The 27,225-nt window shown below is 42.5% G+C and overlaps 1 protein-coding gene across 5 annotated transcripts in view; it reads right to left on the minus strand.

The window, feature by feature from the left end:
• KBTBD12 (kelch repeat and BTB domain containing 12) overlaps nucleotides 1-27,225 on the minus strand; it is a 66,499-nt gene that overhangs the window by 21,693 nt on the left and 17,581 nt on the right. For all 5 annotated transcript variants that reach the window (XM_084989640.1, XM_084989639.1, XM_005669819.4 and 2 more), the window contains 2 exons: nucleotides 25,295-25,445; nucleotides 1,628-1,825 (listed from right to left, as the gene is read on the minus strand). In XM_084989640.1, the coding sequence (XP_084845766.1) occupies nucleotides 1,628-1,825; nucleotides 25,295-25,445 (349 nt within the window). The remainder of the gene's footprint in view (nucleotides 1-1,627; nucleotides 1,826-25,294; nucleotides 25,446-27,225) is intronic.

The raw sequence follows: 27,225 nt of genomic DNA on the forward strand, positions 1-27,225 counted from the left end.
GCTGGCCTACACCACAGCTCACAGCCACAATGGATCCTTAACCCACTGAGCGAGGACAGGAATCGAACCTGCGTCCTCATGGATGCTAGTCAGATTTGTTTCTGCTGAACCATGAAGGAACTCCCCCCCCTTATTTTCCCTAGTGCTTCTATAGGTGAGGTTAGAATTAAACATTTAGTCTCTTCAACTGCATTCTGTCTTATTTACTGTTGCAAATAATCAAACTTTGGAGACCATTGCTTGTTAGATTTATTCATGATTTTTTTTTTCTTTTTACAGCCACACCTGTGGCATACAGAAGTTCCCAGGCTAGGGGTCAAATTGGAACTGCAGCTGCCAGCCTATGCCACAGACACAGCAATGTGGGCTCTGAGCCATGTCTGCAACCTACACCAGAGCTCACAGCAACGCTGGATCTTTAACCCACTGAGTGAGGCCAGGGATAAAACCAGCATCCTCATGAATACTAGTTGGGTTCTTAACCCGCCGAACTACAATGGGAACTTCGAGATTTTTCCATATTTTAAAGTCTCCCTGTTACATTAAAAAAAGTGATAGGAGTTCCCGTCATGGCTCAGTGGTTAACGAATCCGATTAGGAACCATGATGTTGCGGGTTCCATCCCTGGCCTCACTCAGTGGGTTAAAGATCCGGTGTTGCCATGAGCTGTGGTGTAGGTCACAGATGCGGCTCGGATCTCTTGGTGCTGTGGCTGTGGTGTAGGCTGGCAGCTGTTGCTCCAATTAGACCCATAGCCTGGGAACCTCCATATGTCATGGGTGCAGCCCTAGAAAAGTCACACACACAAAAAAGTGATAAATCTATACTATAGAACGCCATGATGGTAACAAATAGATACATGGAAACTAAGTAGTTTGGTAATAAATATTTGGATTAGGTGTAATTTTAATGCTTTCAAGCAGTTTATTTCAGGTGGCAGCTGTGGAGGAGTAAGAGAGTTTTCTGAGGGTAGGGCCGCACCTGCGGCATATGGAGGTTCCCAGGCTAGGGGTCAAATCGGAGCTACAGCTGCTGGCCTACACCACAGCCGCAGCATCGTGGGATCCAAGCAGCATCTGTGACCTACACCACAGCAACGCCAGATCCTTAACTGACTGAGCAAGGCCAGGGATTGAACCTGCAACCTCATGGTTCCTAGTCGGATTCATTTCTGCTGCGCCATGATGAGAACTCCAAGGCTAGGATTTCAAGAAAGATCAATAATGGCAGAGACAATACCCAGCACTTCTGGCCATTCCTCTCTTTGCACATGCCCTTCATGTTTTAAATCTCTCCTTTAGTCCTACCTGGCATTGCCCTTCCTTTCCCCATTTCTCCTCTTGTCATGTTCAACTAATATTTAATAAGTGTCTGCTATATGCCAGACACATTATAGGTCAGATCTCACTGGATTCTTACAACTGACTGTGGAGACAGCAGCTCCACTTTGTGATGTCAAACCCAAGTTCAGAGCTTGGGCAGTTGCTCAAGGTCCCTGGCCTCTGAAAGCCCTGCCTCTGCTGATGCTCGCCCTGTTCTCAGGATTATTGGTTGGTGGTGGGTAAATTAAGGGAGGTCAAAATGAGCACCAAAGGAAGTTACCAAACATGCACAACTCAACCAGTACCTGCTCCATGGAATCCCCCGCAGACATACAGTTTCCCGTCCACGGCTCCTGCGCTGGTGGAGTTGGTGCGAAGTGACAGCAGGGGACTTGGCATGGGGGGGCCCTCTCTCCAGAAGTCCCCATCCGGATTGTAGATCTCCACCACGTCTAGGCATTTCCGGACCTGGCCCTTGTCCCGTCCTATACAGCCAATTCCACCTGCAGAGAATGACAGAAAGGAGGTGAGCAGAACGGAAGCGTCATTGTGGGTGGAGCCCGTTCCTGCTGTGTCTCATCTCAGGCTCGTGGGCCTGGGCCTCATTCTCTTCTTGCCTGGTGCTTCCTCTGAGATAATTTCTAAGCAGGGGTGGTGTTGACTGCGGACTCCACAACCAAGTCTCATCTCATTTTCATTCAGAGTGTTCTACCCATTTACACTCACACATGAGGCTGATTCCACCGCAAGCTTTATAATCCCCAACATGCGACACTGGTTCACACGATGACCCTCCTTTTAGAGGAGGAATTTCCGGATTGAATGTGAGGGTGACTCGGTTTTAACATCTGCCTTCCTGTTGGCTGTTATGATTCCACTGACCTGGCTAACTGGGCAAACGTCCTTTCCATTCCCCATCATTGCAAGCCTATCTCTCCCCTTTACATAAGTTGCAGGATTTTTTTCCTGTTAGGGAAGGTCAATTCTTTGGTAAATTTCAAGTTCAGGGGTCAAAGGGAGGGGCCCAACACCCACATTCATGACTCGGGTTCGATCCCTGGCTTCGCTCAGTGGGTCAAGGATCTGGCGTTGCTTGAGCTATGGTGTAGGTCACAGACACAGCTCAGATCCCATGTCACTGTGGCTGTAGTACAGGCCGGCAGCTGCAGCTTCGATTCGACCCCTAGCCTGGGAACTTCCATATGCCACAGGTGTGGCCCTAAAAAGAAAAAAAAGAAAAGAAAAGAAATCATTGGGGTGGAAAGGGCCATGTATGCAAATAAACAGCTAGAGGACAGGGAAGTCACACTCAGAAGTCCAGCAACTGAAACAAGTAACAGAAATACCATTTACATAATTATAACTTAAATAAACCCTCCATGGGGAAAGTAATTGCCTAAGAATTTCTAATCCACTGTAATAAGAAACTCAAATTTGTAGACGACCTTTCTGGTCCACAATGAAAGGTCTTAAATATCAGGACTATATTTCCTGGTACAGAGATGACTTCCCTGGAGGAGAGACAGCCCTTCCATCAGTGGTGTCACTCCATACAGACCCAGTCTGGTAACCTGGTCTGCACAACCCATCAGAGATGGGAGAGAGCTGGCCTCAGGTTGCCTGTGGAGGGTCCTGAGGAGTCACTGCACTGGGGCGGGATGGAGGCTGGGCACAACTGTTTACAGCAATATCGAAACCAGAACTGAGACTACCCTGTTCCCTTGGCCTTGACCCAATGCGTCACCGAGTGTTTAACCATACAGGCCTGATGGCATTTCTTCTTTCCCATTTTTGCATTATTGGATGGTATTTCCCCCATCACATGGCATTCAGTCTTCCTCCAGAGCTGTATCCCAGGGCCTGGCACAGCTCATCCTCACTGCAGCTGGGACTCACTCCAGATGGAAGAGGTGATGGAAGGCAACTTTGGAGGAAGACTTTTTTCTCTTTGTTGGTGGAGTCTGGCCTGCTTCTTATGTCAGTATGAATCCAGGGACTGAGGCTATAAACTCAGGAAGCTCTTAGCTGCTTTCTCTCTTATCTGACTGGATAAATTATTTAGCCCATTACTGCGCCAACTCTGAGCCGCTGCATTTCTGAGGAGGACATGCTGGCCTCAGTTAAATGCACACTCCGCTGGCCGTGGGCCCTCTTCCAACACGGCACTGGGGTCCAACAAAAGGTGGCATTTCCTATTTGTGGGGCAGGATGGCCTTAAAGAAGAGGGTTAATCCATAGCAGTTTAGCCTGGCAACCACCCATCAGTTAAGAACAAGATGATTTTAGTTACCTGCTCTGCTGGCCCCGGGAGAGAAATTATTAGGATGGTTTATATACACCCACTTTAGGGGGCCAGTCACTGGAGGCACACGGATGAAAAGCAAGTCACTGGGAGTCAACGGAGCAGCCAACATCCTGACTATAACTCCAAAGCTCACAGGAAAGCCCATTAGAGAAGCCTCCCCAGCACAGTGCAGATAAAGAACATTATTATTTGGTTTTTGGATATTATTCTCTTGGTTTTTGGAATAACTGGGCTGCTTGTCATTTTTGTTTCCTCATTACTAAGTATATTTAATTATAGTGTTCAGCCCTTATGCTACAAAACTCACTTTTTTTTTTTTTTTTTTTTTTTTTTGGCTTTTTAGGGCCGAACCTACAACATTTGGAAGTTCCCAGGCTAGGGATCTAATCGGAGCTGCTGCTGCTGCTGGCCTACACCACACCCACAGCAACACCAGATCTTAGCCGTGTCTGTGACCTACACCACAGCTCACAGCAACGCTGGATCCCCAACCCACTGGGCAGGGCCAGGGGTTAAACCTGTGCCAAGGATACCAGTCAGGGTCATTACTGCTGAGCCACAATGGAACTCCTGGAACTAACCTTTGAAGAACATGCCCTTCCTGTTTGGTTGGCAGGTAGTTCACACACTCCACTAGAAGGAGACATGGCTTGTGGGCTCTGCCTTGTTTCTGACCACAAAGGCCTGAACACATTCTCCATCTCTCTTGGATGTAATTCCACCATCAAATACACTCTCAGCCCCAGTGACTTAATGAGCTTACACTGGAGGTGAATGTTGATTAGATAAATAATCAAATAAAAGCACGATCTTTATTAATAAGTCAGCACCAGCACGACAAGAGAACTCTTTTGATGAGAGAAATCCTGGGGCTGGATCAGCACTTCTTTAGAATTTCAATGCGATACTTCATATCTTTAATTTATGTGCTATCAGAACCTCTGAGCCTGACTTTATTTAAAAACAGGCGAATAGAAAGTATCTTTTTAGGTCATACCTTGATGGACATCAGTGAAAACAGAGACCTTGGGTTTTTGGTGGGGGTTGGGGGCAATTATAGGAGAGGACGCCCCTCTTGCCTCCTTTATTTCCACCCAGATGAAGGCCCATTCTCTTGTCTTGGTGGTCACAGTCCTTCATTTCTTCGGGGTGTTGGTGGCAGCATCTCCCCATGGGAAGCCTGGTAGGGGTGTAGCTGAGGGGGGTGTGGTCCTTCTCTGAAACCCTCTGACGACTTGCTATCCATAGGACCTTAAATGCAGTGGGGCTGGCTTCTGATGTCCTTCTGCCTGCAGGCTACCTCTAGGTGGCAGCCTTTTCTGTTCCTTCTGGCCTGGACCCACAGGAGGAAGGCTATTCTGGGCAACTGTGACAAGCTCCCAAAGTTGCCTGCATTGCTCAACAAGCCTTAGTAAATATATTCACTGTTGCTGACTCCCATGGGCCATGGAAAAAGCAGGTGGGCTTTTGGTTCACATGCCTGTGTGCAAGCTTATTAGCTAGACAACTTTGTCAATATAATGTCTCTAAGTCTCAATTTTTTCACCAGTAAGTTTTGGATAATAATTTCAATTTCAGGAGTTCCTGTTGTGGCTCAGTGGGTTACAGACACAATTAGTATCAATGAGGATGCAGGTTAGATCCCTGGTCTCACTCAGTGAGTTAAGGATCCAGCGTTGCTGTGAGCTGCGGTATAGGTTGCAGACGCAGTTCAAATCTGGCATTGCTGTGGCTGTGGCATAGGCCGGCAGCAGCTCCAATTTGACCCCTGGCCTGGGAACTTCCATATGCCGCAGGTGTGGCCATAAAAGAAAAAAAGAAAAAAATTCCCAATTTCATAAATTGTTGCAAAGATCAACTAACTTGTTAGGTAACTGTGTAAAGGAAGAGAAGGGTAAGGAGGAGCAGACATTCCTTGTAACCTATTCCCAAGCACAATGATGGGAATTTCCATTTATTTCCTCCCACACGCACTGTGTAAATGAGTAGCTAGCATGCAGCAGGTCCTGGGTGATCTTCATTCTTCTTCCTCCCTGTTCCAGGACATTGTATAAGTAAACCAACGTCTCTAAAACTGCTGAAATCTTAGGCTTGCTTAGTCTCAATTATTTGCTAAGTCTGATTGATGGCTTGCTGGCTAAGGGTCACATCTCTTGAGTGTTTCCTCTGAGGCTGGATAGAGAACATCAGAGGCCAGAGGGCTGAGAAGTTAAGCTGAGCCTTCCTTCCAGCTTTCAAATGAATGAAAGACTCCCCAACATGGCAGAGCAGAATAAGGCATTGGGTCACAAACCTCTGGGAGGGGTATGAGTGGCAGGTGGCAGCATGAGAGATAGATGGGGATTTTGCAGTCCAAAGGTGTCTAGGAGAAAAGCTGCCCAGGTATCTGGGTGGACAGTCCACCCTCTGACTCACATGTTAAATACCGTCTTCCCACGCTAATGTAGGGCTTGTGACAGTTTCATTCTCACCCAGGCTGTCTGTTCTCTGGTTTTCTTCTGCACTTTCTGCAGAGTTCCAGGGTTAGAGCCTAAAAGCCTAGAAGACATGAACCAAGCTTCTTGTCACTTCACAGTCTTCTTGATCTGTTTTCTCCATATGCTACCGACATAGCTGGTCCTATATACTAGGTACATGAAGATGTACCTAAGATTTGCTTTGTTAAACACATTCTTGTTACTGGTGTGGGTTTAGCAATTTACCTGTTTTCAAAAAAGCGGTGTCTTTAGACACAGAATGTGTAGTTGCACAATACTTTGGCTATGTAAACTTATGCTTTCCTGAAAACATAAACAATGAGTCAGAGACCCAGATGACATCCTCCTAAGACATTTCTCACCTGCTCTGGATGACATCACCATCTCATCCACCAGGGGCTTTCACATTGTAGGAGCTTCTGAACATGCTCTGAGTTCAGCATCAAAAATACTTTAAATATCTAGTTAATTTAAGCAATCTATAATTATTATTTGAATATCACCTTTATGTCTGTATATTCATAAATATAGGTGTTAGAGAATAAAAAGTCTGGAGTTCCCATTGTGGCTCAGTGGTTAACGAATCCAACTAGGAACCAAGAGGTTGCGGGTTCGATCTCTGGCCTTGCTCAGTGGGTTAAGGATCCAGCATTGCCGTGAGCTGTGGTGTAGGTCGCAGACACGGCTCGAATCCCACATTGCTGTGGCTATGGTGTAGGCCGGCAGTTATAGCTCCGATTAGACCCCTAGCCTGGGAACCTCCGTATGCCACAGGAGCAGCCCTAGAAAAGCAAAAAGACCAAAAAAAACAAAAACAAAAACAAAAACAAAAACAAAAAAACAAAAACAAAAAAGTCTGAGGGGTTTTTGGTCCCTGAGACACAGTCTACTGGGAAATGAAAGGCAAAAATAAAAGCATTATAATTGTATATTGATCAAATAAAGTGCAATTTCTTACTAGTTGTCACAATTACATGTGGAATGGCCAATTCAGAGAATTGGCAGGATGTCAATGATAAAAATTACTGAAGCCAAGGGAGTTCCTGCTGTGGCTCAGTGGGTTATGAACCCGACTAGTATTCACGAAGATATGGGTTGAATCCCTGGCCTCACTCAGGGGGTTAAGATCCAGCGTTGCCATGAGCTGTGGTGTAGGCCACAGACAATACTCAGATCCTATGTTGCTGTGGCTGTGGAGTTGGCCCCTAGCCTGGGAACTTCCATAAGCTGCAGGTGCAGCCCTAAAAAGCAAAACAAAACAACAAACAAAACATTATTGAAGCCATGTTGTAATTCTGGAGCCATAAGTAAACTCTGGCCTCTTACAGTAGTTATTTTTGGGCTCCCCATCAAGGGTTCCAGATAACCAAAGTGAACACCCTTCATATGATTAACTGGAAAAACATTTCATGGACACTGACAGCAGAAACCCAGTGAGCCATTCACTCTGGCTCAGAGCCACATCGGCTGTTGTTTCTCTAGCGCCACGTCTTCTCGGGATAAAGAAGGCTCAGGAGACCCCATCTGACTTCTCCGGCTATTGAAAACCCACATTGCCTTCTTTGTCGTGCCGGAGCTTAGGAAGGGTGCCTCAGAGCGAAGACACGGGATAGATCAGAACACATCCAACAACCTGCTGTGGGAACCTGTGAACTCGGGCCCTCTGACCAGTGATCCACCCCCAAAAAACATGCTGTCCAAGACCTCATCCTCCTCTGCATCTCTCCTAAAAGCTAGCCCAGGACCCATCTTCTGTGCCATATACCTAGTCAACATTTTGAGCATTTGAACCTCCACTAACTTGATGTTACTGCCACGCTATCCTCACGGCTGCTGTATTTCTCCAAGTGCTGTCCTGTGAGACTCACACCAGAACTGCCCGACGCTTCCCACAGTTCAGGTTCCTAGGTCCCACTGCAGACCTCCTGGCCTAGAATCTGCTCTTTTAATAAACAACCTGGGTAATCTAAGAAACACCAGTGTTTTTTAAAATACCGTTTAGAATTTTATTAAAAGAAAGAAAAAGGCAAAATCTTAACCACAATGAAACTTGGTTCCTCTTACCTTAGAAAGTGATTCACCTCTAAAGTGATCTCTGAAATGCATTTTGGGCAATTGCTGGAACCTTCTGTGCAACCCTCCCCTCACCACCCTGGGACAGTTGCAATGAGCAGGGCACAGCTGGTCTGCTGGATAAAACTCGTAGCCGTGCTGGGAGACTGATTCTTAGCTGGCTCCTCAGACAGGGAAGTGAAAATCCCTTCTTTAAAAAAGTTGCCACAATACCAGCCACGCTGATGATTTGTGAAGCTTTTGCCCTGATGGGGAGCAAGATAGGAAGGTCAATTCAGTAAAACGACGAAGCCCGGGCTGACTTTGAGAAAGGACATGGGCACGATTGAGGCCACAGCAATGGGCAGGGTTGGGGCAGCACAAATGAGTCACACAAGTCACTTGGGGAGATGTGGAAGATTCTCTGGGGTTCGCCAAACAGAGCGGAGGGTTAAGAGCTGAGGGAACAGAGTAACACAGGTGCAGGATGGAGGCAATTCAGGAATGACCCAGTGCCAAGGCTGGGGTGGGACCTCGAGGCTAGAGGGTCAGATGCTGAGGCCAGCTGGGGCCAGTCTGCAGAAGGTCTACAGGTTTCCACAAATAGACTCTGCTGCTCACTTTCTATATTTGACTTTGTCTGACCCATGAGGCTAAAGCAACTTCTGAACACAATCTGACTTTTAAAAATGCTTGTTGGAAAGCTGAAGTATGAATGTACCTTGTCATTTAAGAAGCAAGCATAACATACTCAAAATCGTAACATACTATGAGATCTAAAACGTTTGTTAGTTTATCTCACAAAAGCTTCTTTCAAAGAGAAAGCCCCTGGTCCCAGATTCAAATCAGTATTTTGTAACAGAGCATCAATAAGGGCTCAAACTGGGTTTTAATGAGGTGGAGCCCACTGAGGGAAGAAGGAGGCAGACAGGAGCAATGAGATTTCAAGCAGGTTTATCCAGGACGGAGTGGCCAGTGAGCACTGAACCGAGAGAGCTCAGGCTCCCTGCAGCTTATGGAAAGGGGTAGTTTCTATTTTTAGCACAGGTTTCTCCCACATGGAGAAAGAAACTGAAGATACAAGTTATGTTGTTACAGGAGTTCCCCTCATGGCTCAGTGGTTAATGAATCCAACTAGGAACCAAGAGGTTTTGGGTTCAATCCCCGCCCTTGCTTGGTGGGTTAAGGATCTGGCGTTGCTGTGAGCTGTGGTGTAGGTCGAAGACACAGCTCGGATCCTGCGTTGCTGTGGCTCTGGCATAGGCGGGCAGCTACAGCTCCAATTAGACCCCTAGCCTGGGAACCTCCATGTGCCCAGGGAGCGGCACCAGAAAAGACAAAACAAACAAACAAAGTTATGTTGTTACAATTTAACAGTTTCTCCAGCTCTTCTTGTCTTCCAGCTTTGTGTTTCATTTCCTACAGTTACCAGCTAACACTCAATAGATTCTTTCTCAAAACTTTACTAGTAAGAGTCTGAATTTATTTCCTTCTCTAATCTTCATAAAAGTAGGATTGAAAGCTTTGCAAACAAGGACATTTTCTCATAGCAATAGGATACATAGTAACCTAAATTTTTGGACTACCTTTTAAAAGAACTTTTCTTTTTAGAAGATAAGGATGTATTTTGGATTAAAGTAGTGTAGTAGTGTAACTACCTCTTACAATGGCTCTCACAGTACAGATGACAAAAGATTTTTCCTAAAAATAAAGCTTGATGGAGTACCCCTCCTGGCTCAGAGGAAATGAATCTGACTAATCCATGAGGACGCAGGTTCAATCCCTGGCCTCACTCAGTGGGTTAAGGATCCCAAGATGCCGTTAGCTGGGGTGTAGGTTGCAGATGCCGCTCAGATTCGGTGTTGCTGTGGCTGTGATGTAGGCTGGCAGATGTAGTAGCTCTGGTTCAATCCCTAGCCTGGGAAACTCCATATGCCTCAGGTGTAGCTCTAAAAAGACTAAATAAATTAATAAAGCATGTTAAAATGCATGGCCTTCAGCAGCACCTTTCCCGTTGGCTTTCTCCTACAGGATTTCAAAGGGTTCGTGATAAGACCACAGCCCCACTCTTTCTTGCTCTTCCTGACAAAGCCCTCAGAAAAAAGTGAAAATGGAAATCGGTCTGTTTTAAATACCTTTTAAATAAGGGTGTCATTTACTCATAAGCCTCGTGGAGACAATTTAAATTATTTTAAGCTTTCCGGGAACTTACCCACCAGAAGAGACAATTACAGTGATGAAGGGGATAAAAGGCACATGTACTGCATGAACAAAGGAGTTGCTTAAGCGAACAATCCAGGCATACCTCTTTCTGCATTTTTATGCTAAGAGGGAAATTTATAGATTTCCAGGAAAACCCATCCAATAGCTGACTAATACCACCCCTTGCCTGCCATAATTCCAGAAGCTCTTTTTATCAAAACTCAAGTTATTCATGGAGCCTGTGATGAGATGGTTTTCAATATGAAGCACTTCCACAATAAACATTTAGCTCAGATTTTAATTCAGGCCAACATTGTAAAATCTTTATAACTGAAGTCAAACCAGGGTCAGCATTAGCTAGACGGTCCGCAGGCTGCTGTGTTCATCTTCTGCTCCTACATCCTGGTTGATAGTTTCAGAGCCCCTCCACAGAGGAGGGAACCCACTTCAAGCAGAAGCAGAGTGTGCACTGGGCCCTGTTCGCATGTGCAGGGGGAGAAGAAGAGTATGAAGAGGCGGTCCTTAGACCCCACAGGGGTGAGGACCAGGTGATCCCAGCACAAGGGTGCCCCCTAGAGGCCATGTGGACAGAACAGACCTGTGGGAGGAGCTGGAATACCTGAGGCTACTAAAGATAAGCAAATTGGGCTGAGGGTTTATTAGGGCACTAGAGCATAACAGGACCCCCTGCCACCTATTACAAGTAACAGCAACCACTATAACTATCTTTTATTGATCACTTGCATGCCTGTCACAGTATCCATCTCTCTCTCTCTCTTTTTTTTTTTTTGCCTTTTTAGGGCCACACCCATGGCACGTGGAGGTTCCCAGGCTAGGGGTCAAATTGGAGCTGTAGCTGCCGGCTACAGCAACCACCATATCTGAGCCACGTCTGTGACCTACACCACAGCTCATGGCAATGCCGGATCCTTAACCCGTTGAACAAGGCCAGGGATCAAACCTGTATCCTCATGGATGATAGATTCTTTTCCACTGAGCCATGATGGGAACTCCCATTCATCTCTCTTTTAAGTGTCACATCTTCATTTTATGATTGAAGAAAACAGACTCAGAGGAGTTCCCACTGTGGTGCAGGGAGTTAAGGATCTGGCATTGTCACTGTAGCGGCTTGGGTTGCTACTGTAGTGTGGGTTCAATCTCTGGCCTGGGAACTTCCACATAGCACAGGTGTGGCAAAAAACAAAAACAAAAACAAAAACAACAACTCAGAAACGTGAACCAACTTGCTCAAAATCACATGGTATTAATAAATTGCAAGGACAGGAGTTGTCTGTAGGAGGATCTTTACTTGATTTCGGGTGAAGAAGACCCCTGGGAAATCTTTGTATGATAGGACTGACTCAGGAGATTTATAAAAATATAAAGAGCAAAGGCAGGGCCATTAGTCAGATGAGCTAGATTACCCTGAAGGCCTGCTTCTCTCCCCGGGGTCATTAGATGTGATGGCTTTCAGCTCTCTGGGCTCCAGTTTGCCTGTTACAGTCACCCCTCATCTTACAGAAACCAGACTGCACGGCACTGCCCAGAACACAGTGCAAACCCTGAATAAGTAAAACATACTCAGGAGCAGTACCATGACAGAGATCTTGAATTTTATTCCACCAAAAACTGGAGTCATCGTTAGAGATACATGGTCTACTGGTCTAATTGTACATACAAGCTGTATATCTGCAGGTTCGATTGTTTGCACAATCTTGCATGGACAGCAGTGGGGGGAAGGGGGGAGGAAGAGCCATCAAAACGCAGTTGTCCTATGCCAGGGGGACAAGCAGCCTGACATAATCAACAGCCATCATCCAGCACTCACATTCAGAGCAGCATGATTTTTGATAATGGCCGAGTTACTCTTAAAAGTTATTTTAATTTAGAAATGGGATGGATTTGGGTTTGTGTCCTGCAATTAATCACACTACATGTGTGATAAAAATAAGCAAAGTTCTTCCTTTGGAGGCTATGGGAAATGAGACGTGGACAGCATCTAGCATTTGGTAGTTCTTCAACAATTACTACTTTCCTTCAAAGACATTTCTCAAGAGGCAGAGAAGAGTGTGATTACTTAAAATATTTTTTCTAATTAAAAATGTTACCAAATTTTTATTTTATTTTTTTTTGGTCTTTTTGCTATTTCTTGGGCCGCTCCCGCGGTATATGGAGGTTCCCAGGCTAGGGGTCGAATCGGAGCTGGAGCCGCCGGCCTACACCAGAGCCACAGCAACTCGGGATCTGAACCGCGTCTGCAACCTACACCACAGCTCACGGCAACGCCGGATCGTTAACCCACTGAGCAAGGGCAGGGACCGAACCCGCAACCTCATGGTTCCTAGTCCGATTCGTTAACCACAGCGCCACGACGGGAACTCCCAAATTTTGATATTTAAAGGTACTGGCGTCAATTATTTGGAAAATGTACTGTATAGAATCTCTTATTTTCTAATGCCACAAAAACCAGATTCTGCAGGTCTCAGAACTCAAACTATCTAGGTGGATTGTCTATTTAAAGGTATTTTTACCCTGTAATCAAGTTGAAACTTTTTGTAGACAGGACCTTGTCCAGGTAATCATCTAAGTAGTGCTGGGTAAGTAACAGTAACACAGAGATTCAAAATGTAAACACAATAAAGGTGAATCAATATGATATTTTAAAAATAGATTTTAAGAACTAAAAATAGAGTTGCCACACAATCCAGCAATCCCAGCATGTCTGGAGAAAACTTGAATTGGAAAAGATGCATGCACATCAATGTTCATAGCAGCACCATTCACAATAGCCAAGATACAGAAGCACCTAAGTGTTCCATCGACAGAGGAATAGATAAAGAAGATGTATCTACTCCACATACACAGTGGAATACTGCTCGACCATAAAAAAAGAATGAAACAGTGCCATTTGCAGCAACATGGATGGACCTAGAGATTCTCATACTAAGTGAAGAAAGTCAAAAAATACAAATATCATATAATATCACTTTAAGGTGGAATCTAAAATATGATACAAATGAACGTATTTACAAAACAGAAACTGACTCACAGATCTTGAAAACAAACTTTTGGTTACAAAGGCAGGGGTAGGGGGATTAAATTAAGAGTTTGGGATTAACAGATACAAACTACTATATATAAAATAAACAACAAGGTTCTACTGTCTAGCACAGGAAACTGTAGTCAATATCTTATAACAACCTATAATAGAAGAGAATATGGAAAAAGAATCTGAATCACTTTGCTGTACCGCAGAAACTAACACAACACTGTAAATCAATTATACTTCAATAAAAAAGACAAAATTTTTTTTAAATGAAAATTTAAAAAAAATAGACTTTAAGAGACTTTCCAACAGGTTTTGTTGGGTGTACCCAATAGCTAAGGTAAAGTAAACTTTGTCCTCTCTTTTTGTAAATGGACTTAAACTTGAAAAAGGAGCCCTGGAAAAAAATAAGTTGGAATGGGAATTGCTGATTTAGCTCTAACATGGGATGAACATTTTCAAAGAGTTTTAGGAAGTAAGCAGAATTGGACACACACCCATTACGGATCTTAAACGGAGGTTCTCTAGAAGCATTTGGTCCACAGAAAATCCCTGAACTAAGGAGACCACTGGCCAAAGCAAACACTGTCTAAGACAAAGAGAAGGATATTCTAGTAAAAAACCACTGCCACAGTCTTTGTTGCGTACATTTTTTTTTTTTAATTGCCACAGCATGTGAAAGTTTTCAGGCCAGGGACTGAACTCGTGCCACAGCAGCCACCTGAGTCCCTGAAGTGACAACACCAGATCATTAACCCTCTGTGCCACAAGGGGCCTCTGTGTACTTTTATTCTTTATCCCTTCTATTCTCCTCTCTACCTGTTTACTAAGGGATGATGGCCATTGTAACTGTTATTTTGCTCTCTTACACTATTGCTTGTGCAGCTAACTGGCAGTGTGATGGGGGCATGTTACACTAATGACACCAACAATGATACAATTCAAAAATAGAAAATGTGTCCTTGCACCGAGACAGGGTGAAGCTGCTAATGTATCTCATGCAGCACCCAGGCCCATTTTTCCTATGTGGGAGCCAGACTCTTGGCCCCAGTCCAGGAAATCTGTCCTGTTTGTCTGTTAGACCCCTGTGTTTGCCTCTCCAGTACACTCAGGGGGTAACATCTTCCAACAGAGTCTGAATGGGTGAGAGAAACACTAGTGAGTTAGGTTCTGAGGCTAACAGTCCATCCATAGGTGTTGTTCAGCTCCAGAGACCCTCAACTGTGTCCCCCACTTTTGTTGATGTAGAAAATAGTAAACCAACCAGTTAAAATTCCTTTGCCCAGATAGTTATTGAAATTAGCCAAGCCTTGGACTTTTCCATTGCTAACCAAGGGGAGGCTATGCCAATGCTGACGCTTGACTTTGTACCCAGACCAACACCATGGATGAAATTCGACAACTTCTATCTACACAAAAAAGCAAAATGACTATCAAGAAAGACTTGGGAGTTGCTGAGACTTGTTTTCATGGGCAGACCTGGAAAAATCTATACGGTGCCTTTAGCGTTTCCTCCAATCACTCCCTGTAATACTTGGTTACACTTGTGTATTGCACAGCTTGATTTGTTTATCTGGAGTCTTAAGTCTACATAGCCTCTGTCCCAACAACTGCTCCAACACATGATTTAAAGATGAAAACAGGATTAATTCATCCTGATCAACACACAAATGGACAATCAGACCCATGTATGAAATCTTGTCTTCAAAGAGAATCAACCACAGTGGAGGTTGATGGTGCCCCACCTTGATGGAGGCCTTTTTTTTTTTTTTTTTTTTGGCTATGCTCATGGCATGTGGAAGTTCTCCAGCCAGAGATCAAACCTGCACCACAGCAGCAACCTGAGCTGCTGCAGTGACAATGCTGGATCCTTAACCCGCTGAGCCACCAGGGAACTTAGATGGTCACTTCGTTTGTCCTGGCTGATGGAAGACCCTCACAGGAGCATGAGGATACACAGAAGGTCTATACCCCAGGAAAGTGGTCTCATCCTTTATTGGAATCCATAATTGACATTTAATTGAGAAACAGACTAAATGAATATTCACTGGTGAAGTGAGGTATTACAGCATTAAAGTAATTTGACCTAACCTTTCTTTACCATGTTTGGACTTATATTGTTCCTTATGCCAAGCATATGTTTCTCCCTCTTCTTCATTTGACTAGTTACTACCTGTGGAGTGAGCTAGTTGATGGCCCACAGTGTCCCCACAGCTGACACGGGTACCTGTCTGTACCTTGTCTGAGGCCATGAGCCCCTCCTGGGCACAGCGTGTGACTCCATCTGTGAGTCATCAGCACTCAGCCCAGTCTCTGACACATCATATGCCCCAAAAGGTATTTGTTGAGTCAAATTACAGTGTGATAAGAAAATACAGTCTCTCTCCAATGGAAATTATTAGTTTGCTGACACCACTGTTACTCAGTTGAGTTTTACATGTTATTTAAAAGGCCTTTCTGTTGGAGTTCCTGTTGTGGCACATCAGAAAGGAATCCAACTAGGAACCATGGGGTTTTGGGTTCAATCCCTGGCCTCGATTAGTGGGTTAAGGATCTGGCATTGCTGTGAGCTATGGTGTAGGTCACAGACTCAGCTCGGATTTGGTGTTGTTGTGGTGTAGGCCAGCAGCTGTAGCTCTGATTAGACCTCTAGCCTGGGAACTTCCATATGTCACGGGCCCTAAAAAGCAAAAAAATAAAATAAAATAAAAAATAAATAAAAGGCCTTACTGCTATTGAAAGTGGGGTCCAGCTGTGCATCCCTCTAAATCCAATAAAGAGGCAAGATTGGTGGAAAGGATTCAAGTTTGTTTTGTGTCGGAGGCCAGCAACTGAGGGGGGGAAGGGCAGACTCTTGTCCAAAGGCCAACTCCCCCTTGACTGTTAGAGGGTAGGACCTTTTAAAGGGGAGTTTCAGGAGTGTATACAGTGAGGGGCTATGTGCGGACAGTTATCTTGAAATCTGTCTGACCAGCGTCACCTTGATTTAAGTACAGTTCGTCTTCAGTTCTGGGTAGGTTTGTTCCCATTTCCCTGAGGTCAGTTCTCAGGATTGTGGCAGCTGATGTCATGGCCACAGTCTGGTCATCATGTCGTTAACTTCTTCCACCTGGTAGGGGTTTCAGTATCTATGTGACAGCTCACAGGATGTGGCTCAGAATTCGATCTACAGCCCTTGAGATGGAGCTAAAGGGCCTTGACTTTGCTTAATGACTAAACGATTATTATTTTGTCTTGTTTAACTGTTTTCCTTTGCGTCTGCATTTTCCCATGTCTCTGATTAAAATTATTCGTTGGCTGAAGTTTTTCCACAGACAAAAAGCAGGCGGAGGACATGGTGGGAAGGACCACAGGGTTCTGCTCCGTTTCATTACTTTCCACTGAATTACTTCTCCTTTCAGTTCTGAGAAGAACTGTCCTTGTTTTCACTCAGCTCCTAAGAACTGTTTTCATTCATAAGCCTCGTGAGGTTCCTTCTTGCCATTAGCCCAGGGTTCTTGCTGCCTCCTTCACACTTCCTCCAATATAATAATTTTGAGTTTCTGTAACATATTTTCTCTCCTCTATATGTGTGTTTCCCTCACTCCTTTACATCCTTCTTAGCTCAAGAAACATGCTATGTAATGTTGTTTTTGTAAACATTCTATCATGGTAAAAAAAAAAACTTAACACGAGATCTACCCTCTTAACAAAATTTTAGGTGTACCGTACAGTATTGTTCTTTTTGTGTGTGTGGGTGATGTGAGGTAATGGACTAAACTCATTAGTTTATATAGAGATATCCAGTTGTCTTGGCACATTTGTTGAAAAATTCATCCTTCCCTACTGAACTGCTTTGACAGCTTTGTCAAGACCAACTGAGAAAAAAATGTAAACATTTGTTACTGAAGTCTTCTTTATGTTCCACTGATATATAGGCCTATTCTTAGGCCAGTACCACTGTGTCTTGATTACTGTAGCTCTAGGTTTTAAAAATGTGTTAAGTAAGTCTTCAAACTTTCTTCTTTTTCAAAATTGCTTTGGCTATTCTATATTCTTTGTGTTTATATGTTCTATACATTTAGGATCAGCTTGTCAACTTAAAAAAATTATGAGATATTATAAGGATTATTTGAATCTATAGATCAACTTGGAGAATATTGCTGTCTTAACAATATTGAGTCTTTGAGTCTACAAACAAGGACTCTACTTAGGTAGATCTTTAACTCTCTTGGGAGTTTTTTAAAAATAGTTTTTATGCATATGAGTCTCACACTTTTAAGATTGAATATATTCATACATATCTTATTTGTTTTGTTGTTATTGGGAACGTATTAGTTTCTCGGTTTCATTTTTGAAATGTTCATTGCTAGCACGTATAAATACAATTATTTTTTGTGTACTTATCTTTTATCCTGTGGCTTTGGCTAAAATTAATGATTAGTTTGTAATCTTCCTCCCTCCCTTCTTTACTTCCTCCCTTCTTTCCCTCCTTCCCTCCTTCCTCCCTCCTGCCTTCCTTCTTCCTTTCTTTCTTCCTTCCTCCCTCCCTCTCTCTGTCTTTCTTCCCTCCCTCCCTCTCTCTGTCTCTCTTTCTTCCCTCCTTCCTTTCTTTCTTTCTTCCTTCCTTTCTTTCTTTCTTTCTTTCTTTCTTTCTTTCTTTCTTTCTTTCTTTCTTTCTTTCTTTCTTTCTTTCTTTCCTCAATTTCCTACAGCTTCCTTAGGATTTTCTATACATAGGATTATATGATTTGTGAATAAAGACTGTTAAATCCTTCCTTTCCAACATATACAACTTAATTTCTTTTTATTGCCTTATTGAATTGGCTATCACCTCTGTTTCAGTGTTAATAGGAGTAGCAAGAACAGGTATCTGCTATTGTTCCCATCATAGGACTGGGCTTTCACCACTAAGTATCATGTTAGCTGTAAGCTTTTCATAGATACCCTTTTTTTTTCTTTTTTCTTTTTCAGCTGCACCCATGGCATGTGGAAGTTCCCAGGTCAGGGCACTAATTCAAGTCGCAGGTGGAAACTATGCTGCAGCTACAGCAATGCCAGGTCCTTAACCCACTGTGCTGGGCTAGGGAGTGAACATGCATCACCAGAGACAAGCTGGATCATTAACCTGCTGTGCCACAGTGAGAACACCCACAGATATTTTAAAAAGTTGAGGAAGTTCCCTGCTATTCCTAATTTGTTAAGAATGTTTTTTTATCATGAATGGGGGTTGGATTTTGTCAAATGATTTTTCTGCATCTATGAGGTGATACTTTTTTAAATTAATGTGGTATATTATATTAATTTTTTGATATTAAATCAACCTTGCATTCCTGTATTCCTGAGATAAATTCCACTTGATCATGGATATAATATTTTATGCTCCTTAGACTCAGTTTGCTTATTGTTTCTTAAGAATTTTTGATGGGATATAGTCATTTTTTATGTTGATGGGCTCAATTTGCTAATTGTTCTTAAGGGTCTTTGATCTGTGGTCATGAGTGATCTGTAATCATTCAGTTCAGAATATTGTATTTGGTTCGTGATTTTTTTGACCCAAAGGTTATTTAGAAAGTGGTGTTTAATTTCCATATATTTGAGGATCGCCTAAAAACTTTTTCCTGCCATTGATTTATAATTTAATTCTGTTGTGAAAAATACTTTGAATAACTTCTATTTTAAAAATCTATTGAGGCTTATTTTGGGAGTTCCTGTTGTAGCTCAGCAGGTCACAAACCTGACTGGTATCCATGACAGTATGGGTTTGATCCCTGGCCTTGCTCAGTGGGTTAAGGATCTGATGTTGCTGTGAGTGGTGGTGTAGTTTGCAGATGCAGCCTGGATCCCATGGTGCTGTGGCTGTGGTGCAGTCTGGCAGCTGCAGCTCCAGTTCAGCCTCTAGCCTGGGAACTTCCATATGCCACAGGTGTGGCCCTAAAAAGCAAAAAATAAAAAAATAAAAATAAACAAAACCAAAAACTATTGAGGATTGTTTCATGGCTTGTCATGTAGTTTAGCCTGGAGAATGTTTCACATGCACCTGAGATGTATGTGTATTTTGCTATTGTTTATATGTCTGTACTGTAGATGTCAGATAGGTAACATTGATTAATAGCCCTATTTAGGACTTCTGTAACTGCTCATTTTCAGTCTGGTTATTTTTATCAGTTATTGGTAATGGGATAGAAATCTCCAATGATGAACATCTATTTCTCATTTCAGTTTTTGCCTCATGTATTTAGGGCTCTGTTGTTGGGTATGATACATTTTTAAATGATATATGTTCCTCCTGTTTTGACCATTCTATTATTATGCAATTTCTCTTTGTAATAATAGTTCTTGTCTTAATGTCTATTTTGTCTGATAATGATATAGCACCTTCAATTCTCTTAATGTCACTGTTTACATGGTATGACTTTTTCTATAAAATGACAGTAAGCCTTTAACCTCTCTGTGGACTTGACTATAAAGTGCTTTTGTTATAAACAGCATATACATGGTCCTATTTTCCTATTCAGTCTGAGAATCTTAGCCTGTTGATGGAAGTGTTTGATCTGTTCCCATTTAATATAATTTTTGATATGGGTTTTATAAATGGTTGGATTTATACCTGCCATCTTGCCATTTGTTTTCTGTTCCTAACTTCTTGTTCCTTTCTTCCCCCTTTGTTGATTCTTTTGTGTTTAATGTTTTTTAAGTGTACCATTTTAATTCTTCTGATTTTTAAACTATTTAAATTTTTTTCCTAGTAGTTGCTCTAAAAATTCTAATACGCATGTTACTTTATCACAATCTATTTATGGTTAATTCTGGTGAATTTCTTTAACTTATGGCAAGTTTGTTCCAGCATATCTCTATTTCCTCCCCTTCTTCCTTCCTTCTTTTTTTTTTTTTTTGCTTTTTTAGGGCCGCACCTGAGGTTCCCAGACTAGGGGTCGAATGGGAGCTACAGCTGCTGGCCTACGCCACAGCCATGTGGGATCTGAGCTGCATCTGTGACCTACACCACAGCTCACGGCAATGCCGGATCCCAAACCCACTGAGCGAGGCCAGGGATGGAACCCACATCCTCATGGATGCTAGCTGGATTCTTTTCTGCTGAGCCATGACGGGAACTCCCCCCTTCTACTTTCTGATATTGTTATATATACTATATCTACATCTGTAGTAAACCCAACAATATAATTCCACAATTATTGCTTTATATGCTCCACTATCACTGAAGAAATTAAGAGAAGAGAAAATCCTACTTTCACAGCCTTTTATATTTACCTACATTCACCATTTCAGCACTCTTCATTCCATTTCTTCCTGTAGATTCAAGTTACCTGATATCAGTTTCTTCTAACATGGAGGATTTTTGTATTTCTTCAGGACTACTTTAGTGTTTCTTGTAAGTCTTCTAGCCATGAATTATCTTAGTCTTAGTCTTTATTATCTGGGAATGTCTTTGTTTCACCTTCATTTCTGAAGGACAGTTTTCCTGAACACATAATTCTTTAATTATTGGGTAGGTTTTTTTTTGTTTTGTATTATTATTATTATTATTATTATTTTTTTTTTTTGCAGCATGAGGAAGTTGCCAGGGCACGGATTGAACCCCTGCCACAGCAGTGATAACGCTGGATCCTTAACCTGCTGAGCCACTGGGGAACTCCTGAATGCAGAATTCTCAGTTGAGTTTTTCTTGCAGCACTTTGCATGTATTCCACTGCATTCCTGCCTCCCTCTTTCTGAGAAGTCACCAGTTGAGCACATTGTTGTTGCCCTCTAGATGACGTCATTTTTTCTTGCTGCTTTTAAGAATTTTTTGTCTTGTAATAGTTTATCTGTGATGTCTTTAGATTAGGATCTCTGTGAATTCATCTTCCTTGGGGTTTGATGAGCTTCTTGGATCTGTAGATTAATGTGTTTCTCTCAAGCTGGAGAAGTTTTCGACCATTATTTATTTGAAAAGAAATTTCCAGCCCTTTCCCTTCCCCTCTGCTCCTGTCAGGACTGCCATCATACCTATATTGGGAGTCTTGATGTTTTCCCTTGTCTCTGAAGCGCTGCTAGTTCTTCTTTAATTTTTCTCACTTTCTTCTTCAGATTGTATAGTTTCTATTGATCTATTTCAAGTTCTCGGATTCTTTCTTCTGACTTCTCAAATCTGTTCCTATTCCAGGATTTCCCTGGAAGATCCCTGTTACATTTCTTGCTGGTTTTCCTATCTGCTGCTGCTTCAACCAGGATGAAAAGCTCAGTCTGGGAGAGCTGCAGGCTTTTTCCAGTTGCCACTGTGAGTCCGGGTTTTCCATCCTTCACTTCCAAACATGTCAGCCCCTCTTGGCAAACAGAGTGGCTAGGTTTCAGAGCCAGCCCCTCTCCCCGGGACCCCCAGGCTGCATGGCTGGGTGGGGTATGTGTGGCCAGCATCTCAGGCTGCCTGAACACTGACTTCAACTTCAGCAGTCCTGAGAGGTTAAGCTCTTCTCAATTTTTTTTTTTTTTGTCTTTGTTTTTTTCCCAGAGATCTGAAATGGGTTGTTTTTGACAAATTTGTCTGGCTTTATAGTTGCTTTTTGGGGAGAGGATGTCTATGTTTTACTTCTCTGGAGCTACAAGTCTCATGCTTTCACTTAGACTTTGGCCTGCTAAACATTTGCTGCCATATTGGTTCTTAGATGATTTCAGGGAATTTTAATCATATGTTTTACCCTACAGTTTTTGGTCTTTTCAGTGGGAGGATCAGTCTGGATAGCTAGTCCGTCTTTCAGAAGAGCGTTAATACTTGTCAGTTATTTTCCGGCCATTAAGTGAAATTCTTTATGCAAAGAATTAAGCAAAGTGTCTGTATCATAAAGGGGCTCAATGAACTTATATGAACCCTTGCGTTGTAGGGATTATACGTGCACTATTTTATTTAGTCATATCTCTAATAAAAGGTCGGCAATCCAATTTCAATATTAACCAAAAAAATAGATACTGACCAAGGACATGCAGGTACTAAGAGGGAGTGGGGATGTGGGGCTTTCCCCACCCCACCATACCTCCTCCATCATGGAGGAGGTTCCAGCAGCCGCTCTTTCAGGGTAGCCTGTAGATCATCCAGGAGACCGTGAGGAATTCAGTCCATCACAGGGCTGAGGGAGAGAGCCTACTGCTGTACTAACTGGCAGTGGCTCCAATCACAGCGAGGCACACAGATTCCCCAGCACAGACAGGGTGTCCGCCAAGACTATGGGCACCTGTGTGAGTCACTGAAACTGAGAAAGTTTGGGGTTCTTAGTGATATTTGCCCACATGCCAGTTATACACACAGTGAACAATTAAACCGGAATGAAGTCTACCACAAAAATACCTAAAGAACCAAAATTCATTCCATTTAAAGCATATACAAATATACAAATACTTGACAAAAATAAAAGCTTATACACATATTTGTGAAGTAAGTAGACAATGTTAGGAAAGTTGATCTTTTGGGTTGAATGTTATGACACAGTAAATTTTGTTAGAATGATTGTGAATCTGGTCCTCACAATATCCAGAAACTAACTCGGTGCTACTGTAAAAGGCTTCCTCCCCACTTCTACTTTCTTCTCCCCCTTGATCTGTCCTCAACACTCTTCCTACAACCTTCTCTGACCATGTTGCTTCTGCGTAGGGTCTCTCTGCTCACACTTGTCCCCTCAATTCTTCACCTTCCGCCTGTACACTCTGGCTTCCACTCCCCTACCTACCTCTGCCTCATGCCCCCTGCTCCAAGGCCCATTCTCGCTCTCCTCTTTTCCTCTACTCCTGGCACCTCTGTGCTCACCTCCATACCTCTGCTTCTGCCTTTCCTTTGCTTTCCCTGCCCGTCCTACTGCCTCTTTGTCAGGGCACAACCTTTCCTCTACTCTGCTTACCTTTAAAATCTACTTCCTTCCATTCATTCAGCAGACATTTGTTTACATCATGAAGAGTGAGCTCCAAAGCTGTCTTTGCTCATACAATTTACCAAAAAGACACCATCAGCTTTATTCCACATCTAGCCTGCTTATAGCTCCACCCTTGGAGGAAAATTTCATTTTGCTTCAATTGATACATCACTTTTATCCCATTTTTGACCACCCCCAACTTTAACGTAATGAATAGATGAGCCCTTCACTCCCTTGAAGTATCAGCTATCCTAGGCGAGCCCCCCGGCCTGTGACACTGCACGCGGTTGTGAGAAAAGTAACAAATACATACCCAGAGAAAAAAATTATAATTGCAAGAGAGGGAGTTCCCATTGTGGCTCAGCAGTAATGAACTTGACTAGTACCCATGAGGATGCGGGTTCGATCCCTGGCCTGTTCAGTGGGTTAAAGATCTGGCTTGGCTCTGTCGTTGCTGTAGCTATGGTATAGGCCAACAACTGTAGCTCCAATTCGACCCCTAGACTGGGAACTTCTGTATGCTTGCACGTGTGGCCCTAAAAAGACAAAATAATAATAATAATACTAATAATTGCAAGAGAAACTCATAACTGAGGTAGTCATAAATTATAAATTATGTTGCATAATATTCTTGTTCTTAAAATCATAGAACTATTAATGTTGGAGTGCATTAATTATTCTGCTTCATGCTGTGCAGGCAGCCAAGAGATAATGGCTTGATTTGCTTTCAGCCCATTTTTTCTTTTCTTTTCTTTTTTTTTGGCAACTTCTTTATTACCCATCATCTTCCCCATGTTTTTGCCAGTTAGCCATGAATGCAGAGAGGATGGAATGAAGAATCGGCAGTTATTTTACCCATCCACTCAGCCTTCCCATGGTCATAGGAAAGTGGTTGGCAGGGGGAGACAGGAACTTAATACAAGGTATGGGAAGGATGGGGGAGAAAGAGGAAGTTATGGAGTCACTTTTACCCACTTTAGTGGGAAGAAACCAGTCCACCAATCCCTACTGGCCAGTCCAAGACCACACATATTCATTCCAGGGACAAGAAAAAGATACATTCAGATAAAAAGTTATTTGATGACACCCCTGCAGGAAGTTGGTGGGTGAGGCAGGATGAAGAGGATTGGCAAAACCTGTGGCATTGTTTTACCTACATCGTTCTGAATAGGCATTGTTATTGCCTACTCAGAATTTTTTTTTTTTTTCTTTTTAGGGCTGCACCTGCATATGTAAGTTCCCAGGCTAGGGGTCGAATCAGAACTGCAGCTGCCTGCCCACACCACAGCCACAGCAATGTGGGATCCAAGCTACATCTACGACCTATACCACAGCTTAAAGCTCCAGCAACTTTGGATCCTTAACCCACTGAGCAAGGCCAGGGGTCAAACTTGCATCCTCATGGATACAAGTTAGATTCGTTACTGCTGAGCCACAATGGGAGTGCCTTCTTTTTTTTTTCTTTTTGTCTTTTTGCCTTTTCTAGGGCTGTTCCCTCGGCATTTGGAGGTTCCCAGGCTAGGGGTCTAATTGGAGTGGTAGCTGCCGGCCTATGCCAGAGCCACAGCAATGTGGGATCCGAGTTGCATCTGTGACCTACACCACAGCTCACAGCAACGCTGGATCCATAATCCATTGAGCAAGGCCAGGGACTGAACCCACAACCTCATGGTTCCTAGTCGGATTTGCTAACCACTGAGCCACAACGGGAACTCTGGGAGCTCCTTCTTTACAGAATATTTTACTTAGTGGATATATAAGGTTGTATCACTACTACTATTCTTGCATTCCAAGCAACGTGAAAATTTGGTAAAAATAACTTTGCTTTCGACAAGTCAGTGCACTTATTTAATCTTATCTGTGCTCTAGAAAATAAGAAACAAAAGTAAATTGGGGGCTAGTTATGTATATATTTGAACTGGGATGCAAGAGGAGAAAATATTTCATTTTCACTGAGGCAAACTGCTGAGAAAAATACAAGTACTTATACTCTTTTAGCTTCCTCTTACCCAAAACATAAATCTCACTGTTGACCACAGCTGTACTGAATCGGTACTTAGCATACTGCATGGGTGCCCGCTCTGTCCACTGATCTTGGCTGGGGTCATACTTCAGCAGCTTGTTGCTTAATCGATCAGGCTCTTCATCAGGAAGATCCATCTGTATGAAATATGACAGCAAAGATAATAACACACCATTTAGAGACATTGGTGAGCAGAGGAGTGCCGTTAATCAAAGCAGACAACCAGGGAGATAAACAGAGGTTAACTGCAGTGGACCACACACACACACACACACACACACACACACACACACACCCACGATGTGGGGTTATATGTACACTGTCAATATCTGAGGAATTTATATTCGTGGTCACAGGGCTGAGGTGTGGGGTTATAGCAAACAACCTGTGATCTTAGCAGGGAGACAATTAGGCATTTTTTTTTTTTTAATGAAGCACTGCAAAGCCTTAAAAATGAAGCCAAGCTTTTTTGAGCATATTTAAAGTGCAATTTTATTTTACCAAGCTTTATAGTGGTGGGCTTAAATACTATTTGTGAGAAACTAAATTTAATAATTTATAATGCATTTTTCTTTTATATTTTTCTAATCCAGCTGGGATAAAATTACAAAAATGTTTTAGTGATTTAGTAATGAGAGTATTTAAAAAAATTTTTTTGGTCTCTTCCACAGCATGTGGAAGTTCCCTGGCCAGAGATTGGATCTGGGCTGCTGCAGTGACAACATCAGATCCTTAACATGCTGCGCCACCAAGGAACTCCATGAGAGTATTTGTATACTATAATGGAGTAGTCTGAATTTAATATTCAAGATATATGGATTAACACAAATTATCTCCAGTTCTTTTTATCTATCTATCTAGCTATTTTTTAAATGACCAGAGACAGAAGTTGAATACATATAGATGTGTGTGATTTTCCCTACTTCTAAATTTCAGATGAAATAATATTTTTTGTCTACAATGTGTTAGGAACTTATATAACTTCAAGCTAAAGATGCTTAAGTGTCTTTTGCTTTTTGATTCTGATGCAGGTGTTCCACACAGAAATAATTTCCATGCTTATGAAAGCTGTATGCAGTCAACCTTCGCTAACTGCTTTAAATATGTCATATCAGAGCTGTGGTCACCACAGTGTAAACACAGTCCCATGCTACTGTGCAATCTTATGTACTGTATTTAGCACAGACTAGCAAAAGCTACCGTGCAATCTAATGTACTATATTTGGTACAGATTAGCAAAAGCTCTCATTATGTAGTAGAGTCATGTGTTCATAGACATTATAAATTAGGAAATACTAACTTTATTATTTTAATTTTCCTTCTAATTTAAGTATTTAATCTCTGTTTTAGTGAAAGAAAAGCCAAAATAAGCTTCTAAGTTGTCTTTGGTATAAATTGCAAAAGAATTATATAGTGAATAGTTCAGAAAAAGCTTAATACAAATAATTTGTCAGGTCTTAGCTACCGACTGTGATTAAATCTAAGCTACTTTTTGATACAGAGCATGAATTTTATTTTTCTTTTTTTAAATTACAGTTGATTTACAAGTTGTGCCAATTTTTGTAGTACAGCAGAGTGACCCAGTCCTACATATCATAGCATGTATTTTGATGTATTCAATGTGAAGTTGAAGTTTTTGAAACAGGTATGCTATATCATAAGATGCAAAAGCCAAGCTTATGAAATGATTGCAGACAGCTTCAGTTTTATCATGAAGCAAATCTTGAAAAGCAAGAAATCATACAGGAAAAAATAAAATTATTTTATGTCATGGGACAGCAATGAGCCGGTAAGACTAATTTTTACTAGAAAGATCAGGTGGCCAGGGAAGGAGGCGACTGGAATGAAACTTCTGTGAGAGCCCCAAGGCACGGGAAGGGGCACCAAAGAGAAAAGAAAGAGCCACTGTGGTCCTAG

Source organism: Sus scrofa, chromosome 13 (assembly GCF_054392235.1).
Source record: "Sus scrofa isolate SSC_HxYL_T2T_F1_AM1 chromosome 13, Sscrofa_HxYL_maternal_Yorkshire_Landrace_v2.0, whole genome shotgun sequence".
NCBI classification, from domain to species: Eukaryota; Metazoa; Chordata; class Mammalia; order Artiodactyla; family Suidae; genus Sus; species Sus scrofa.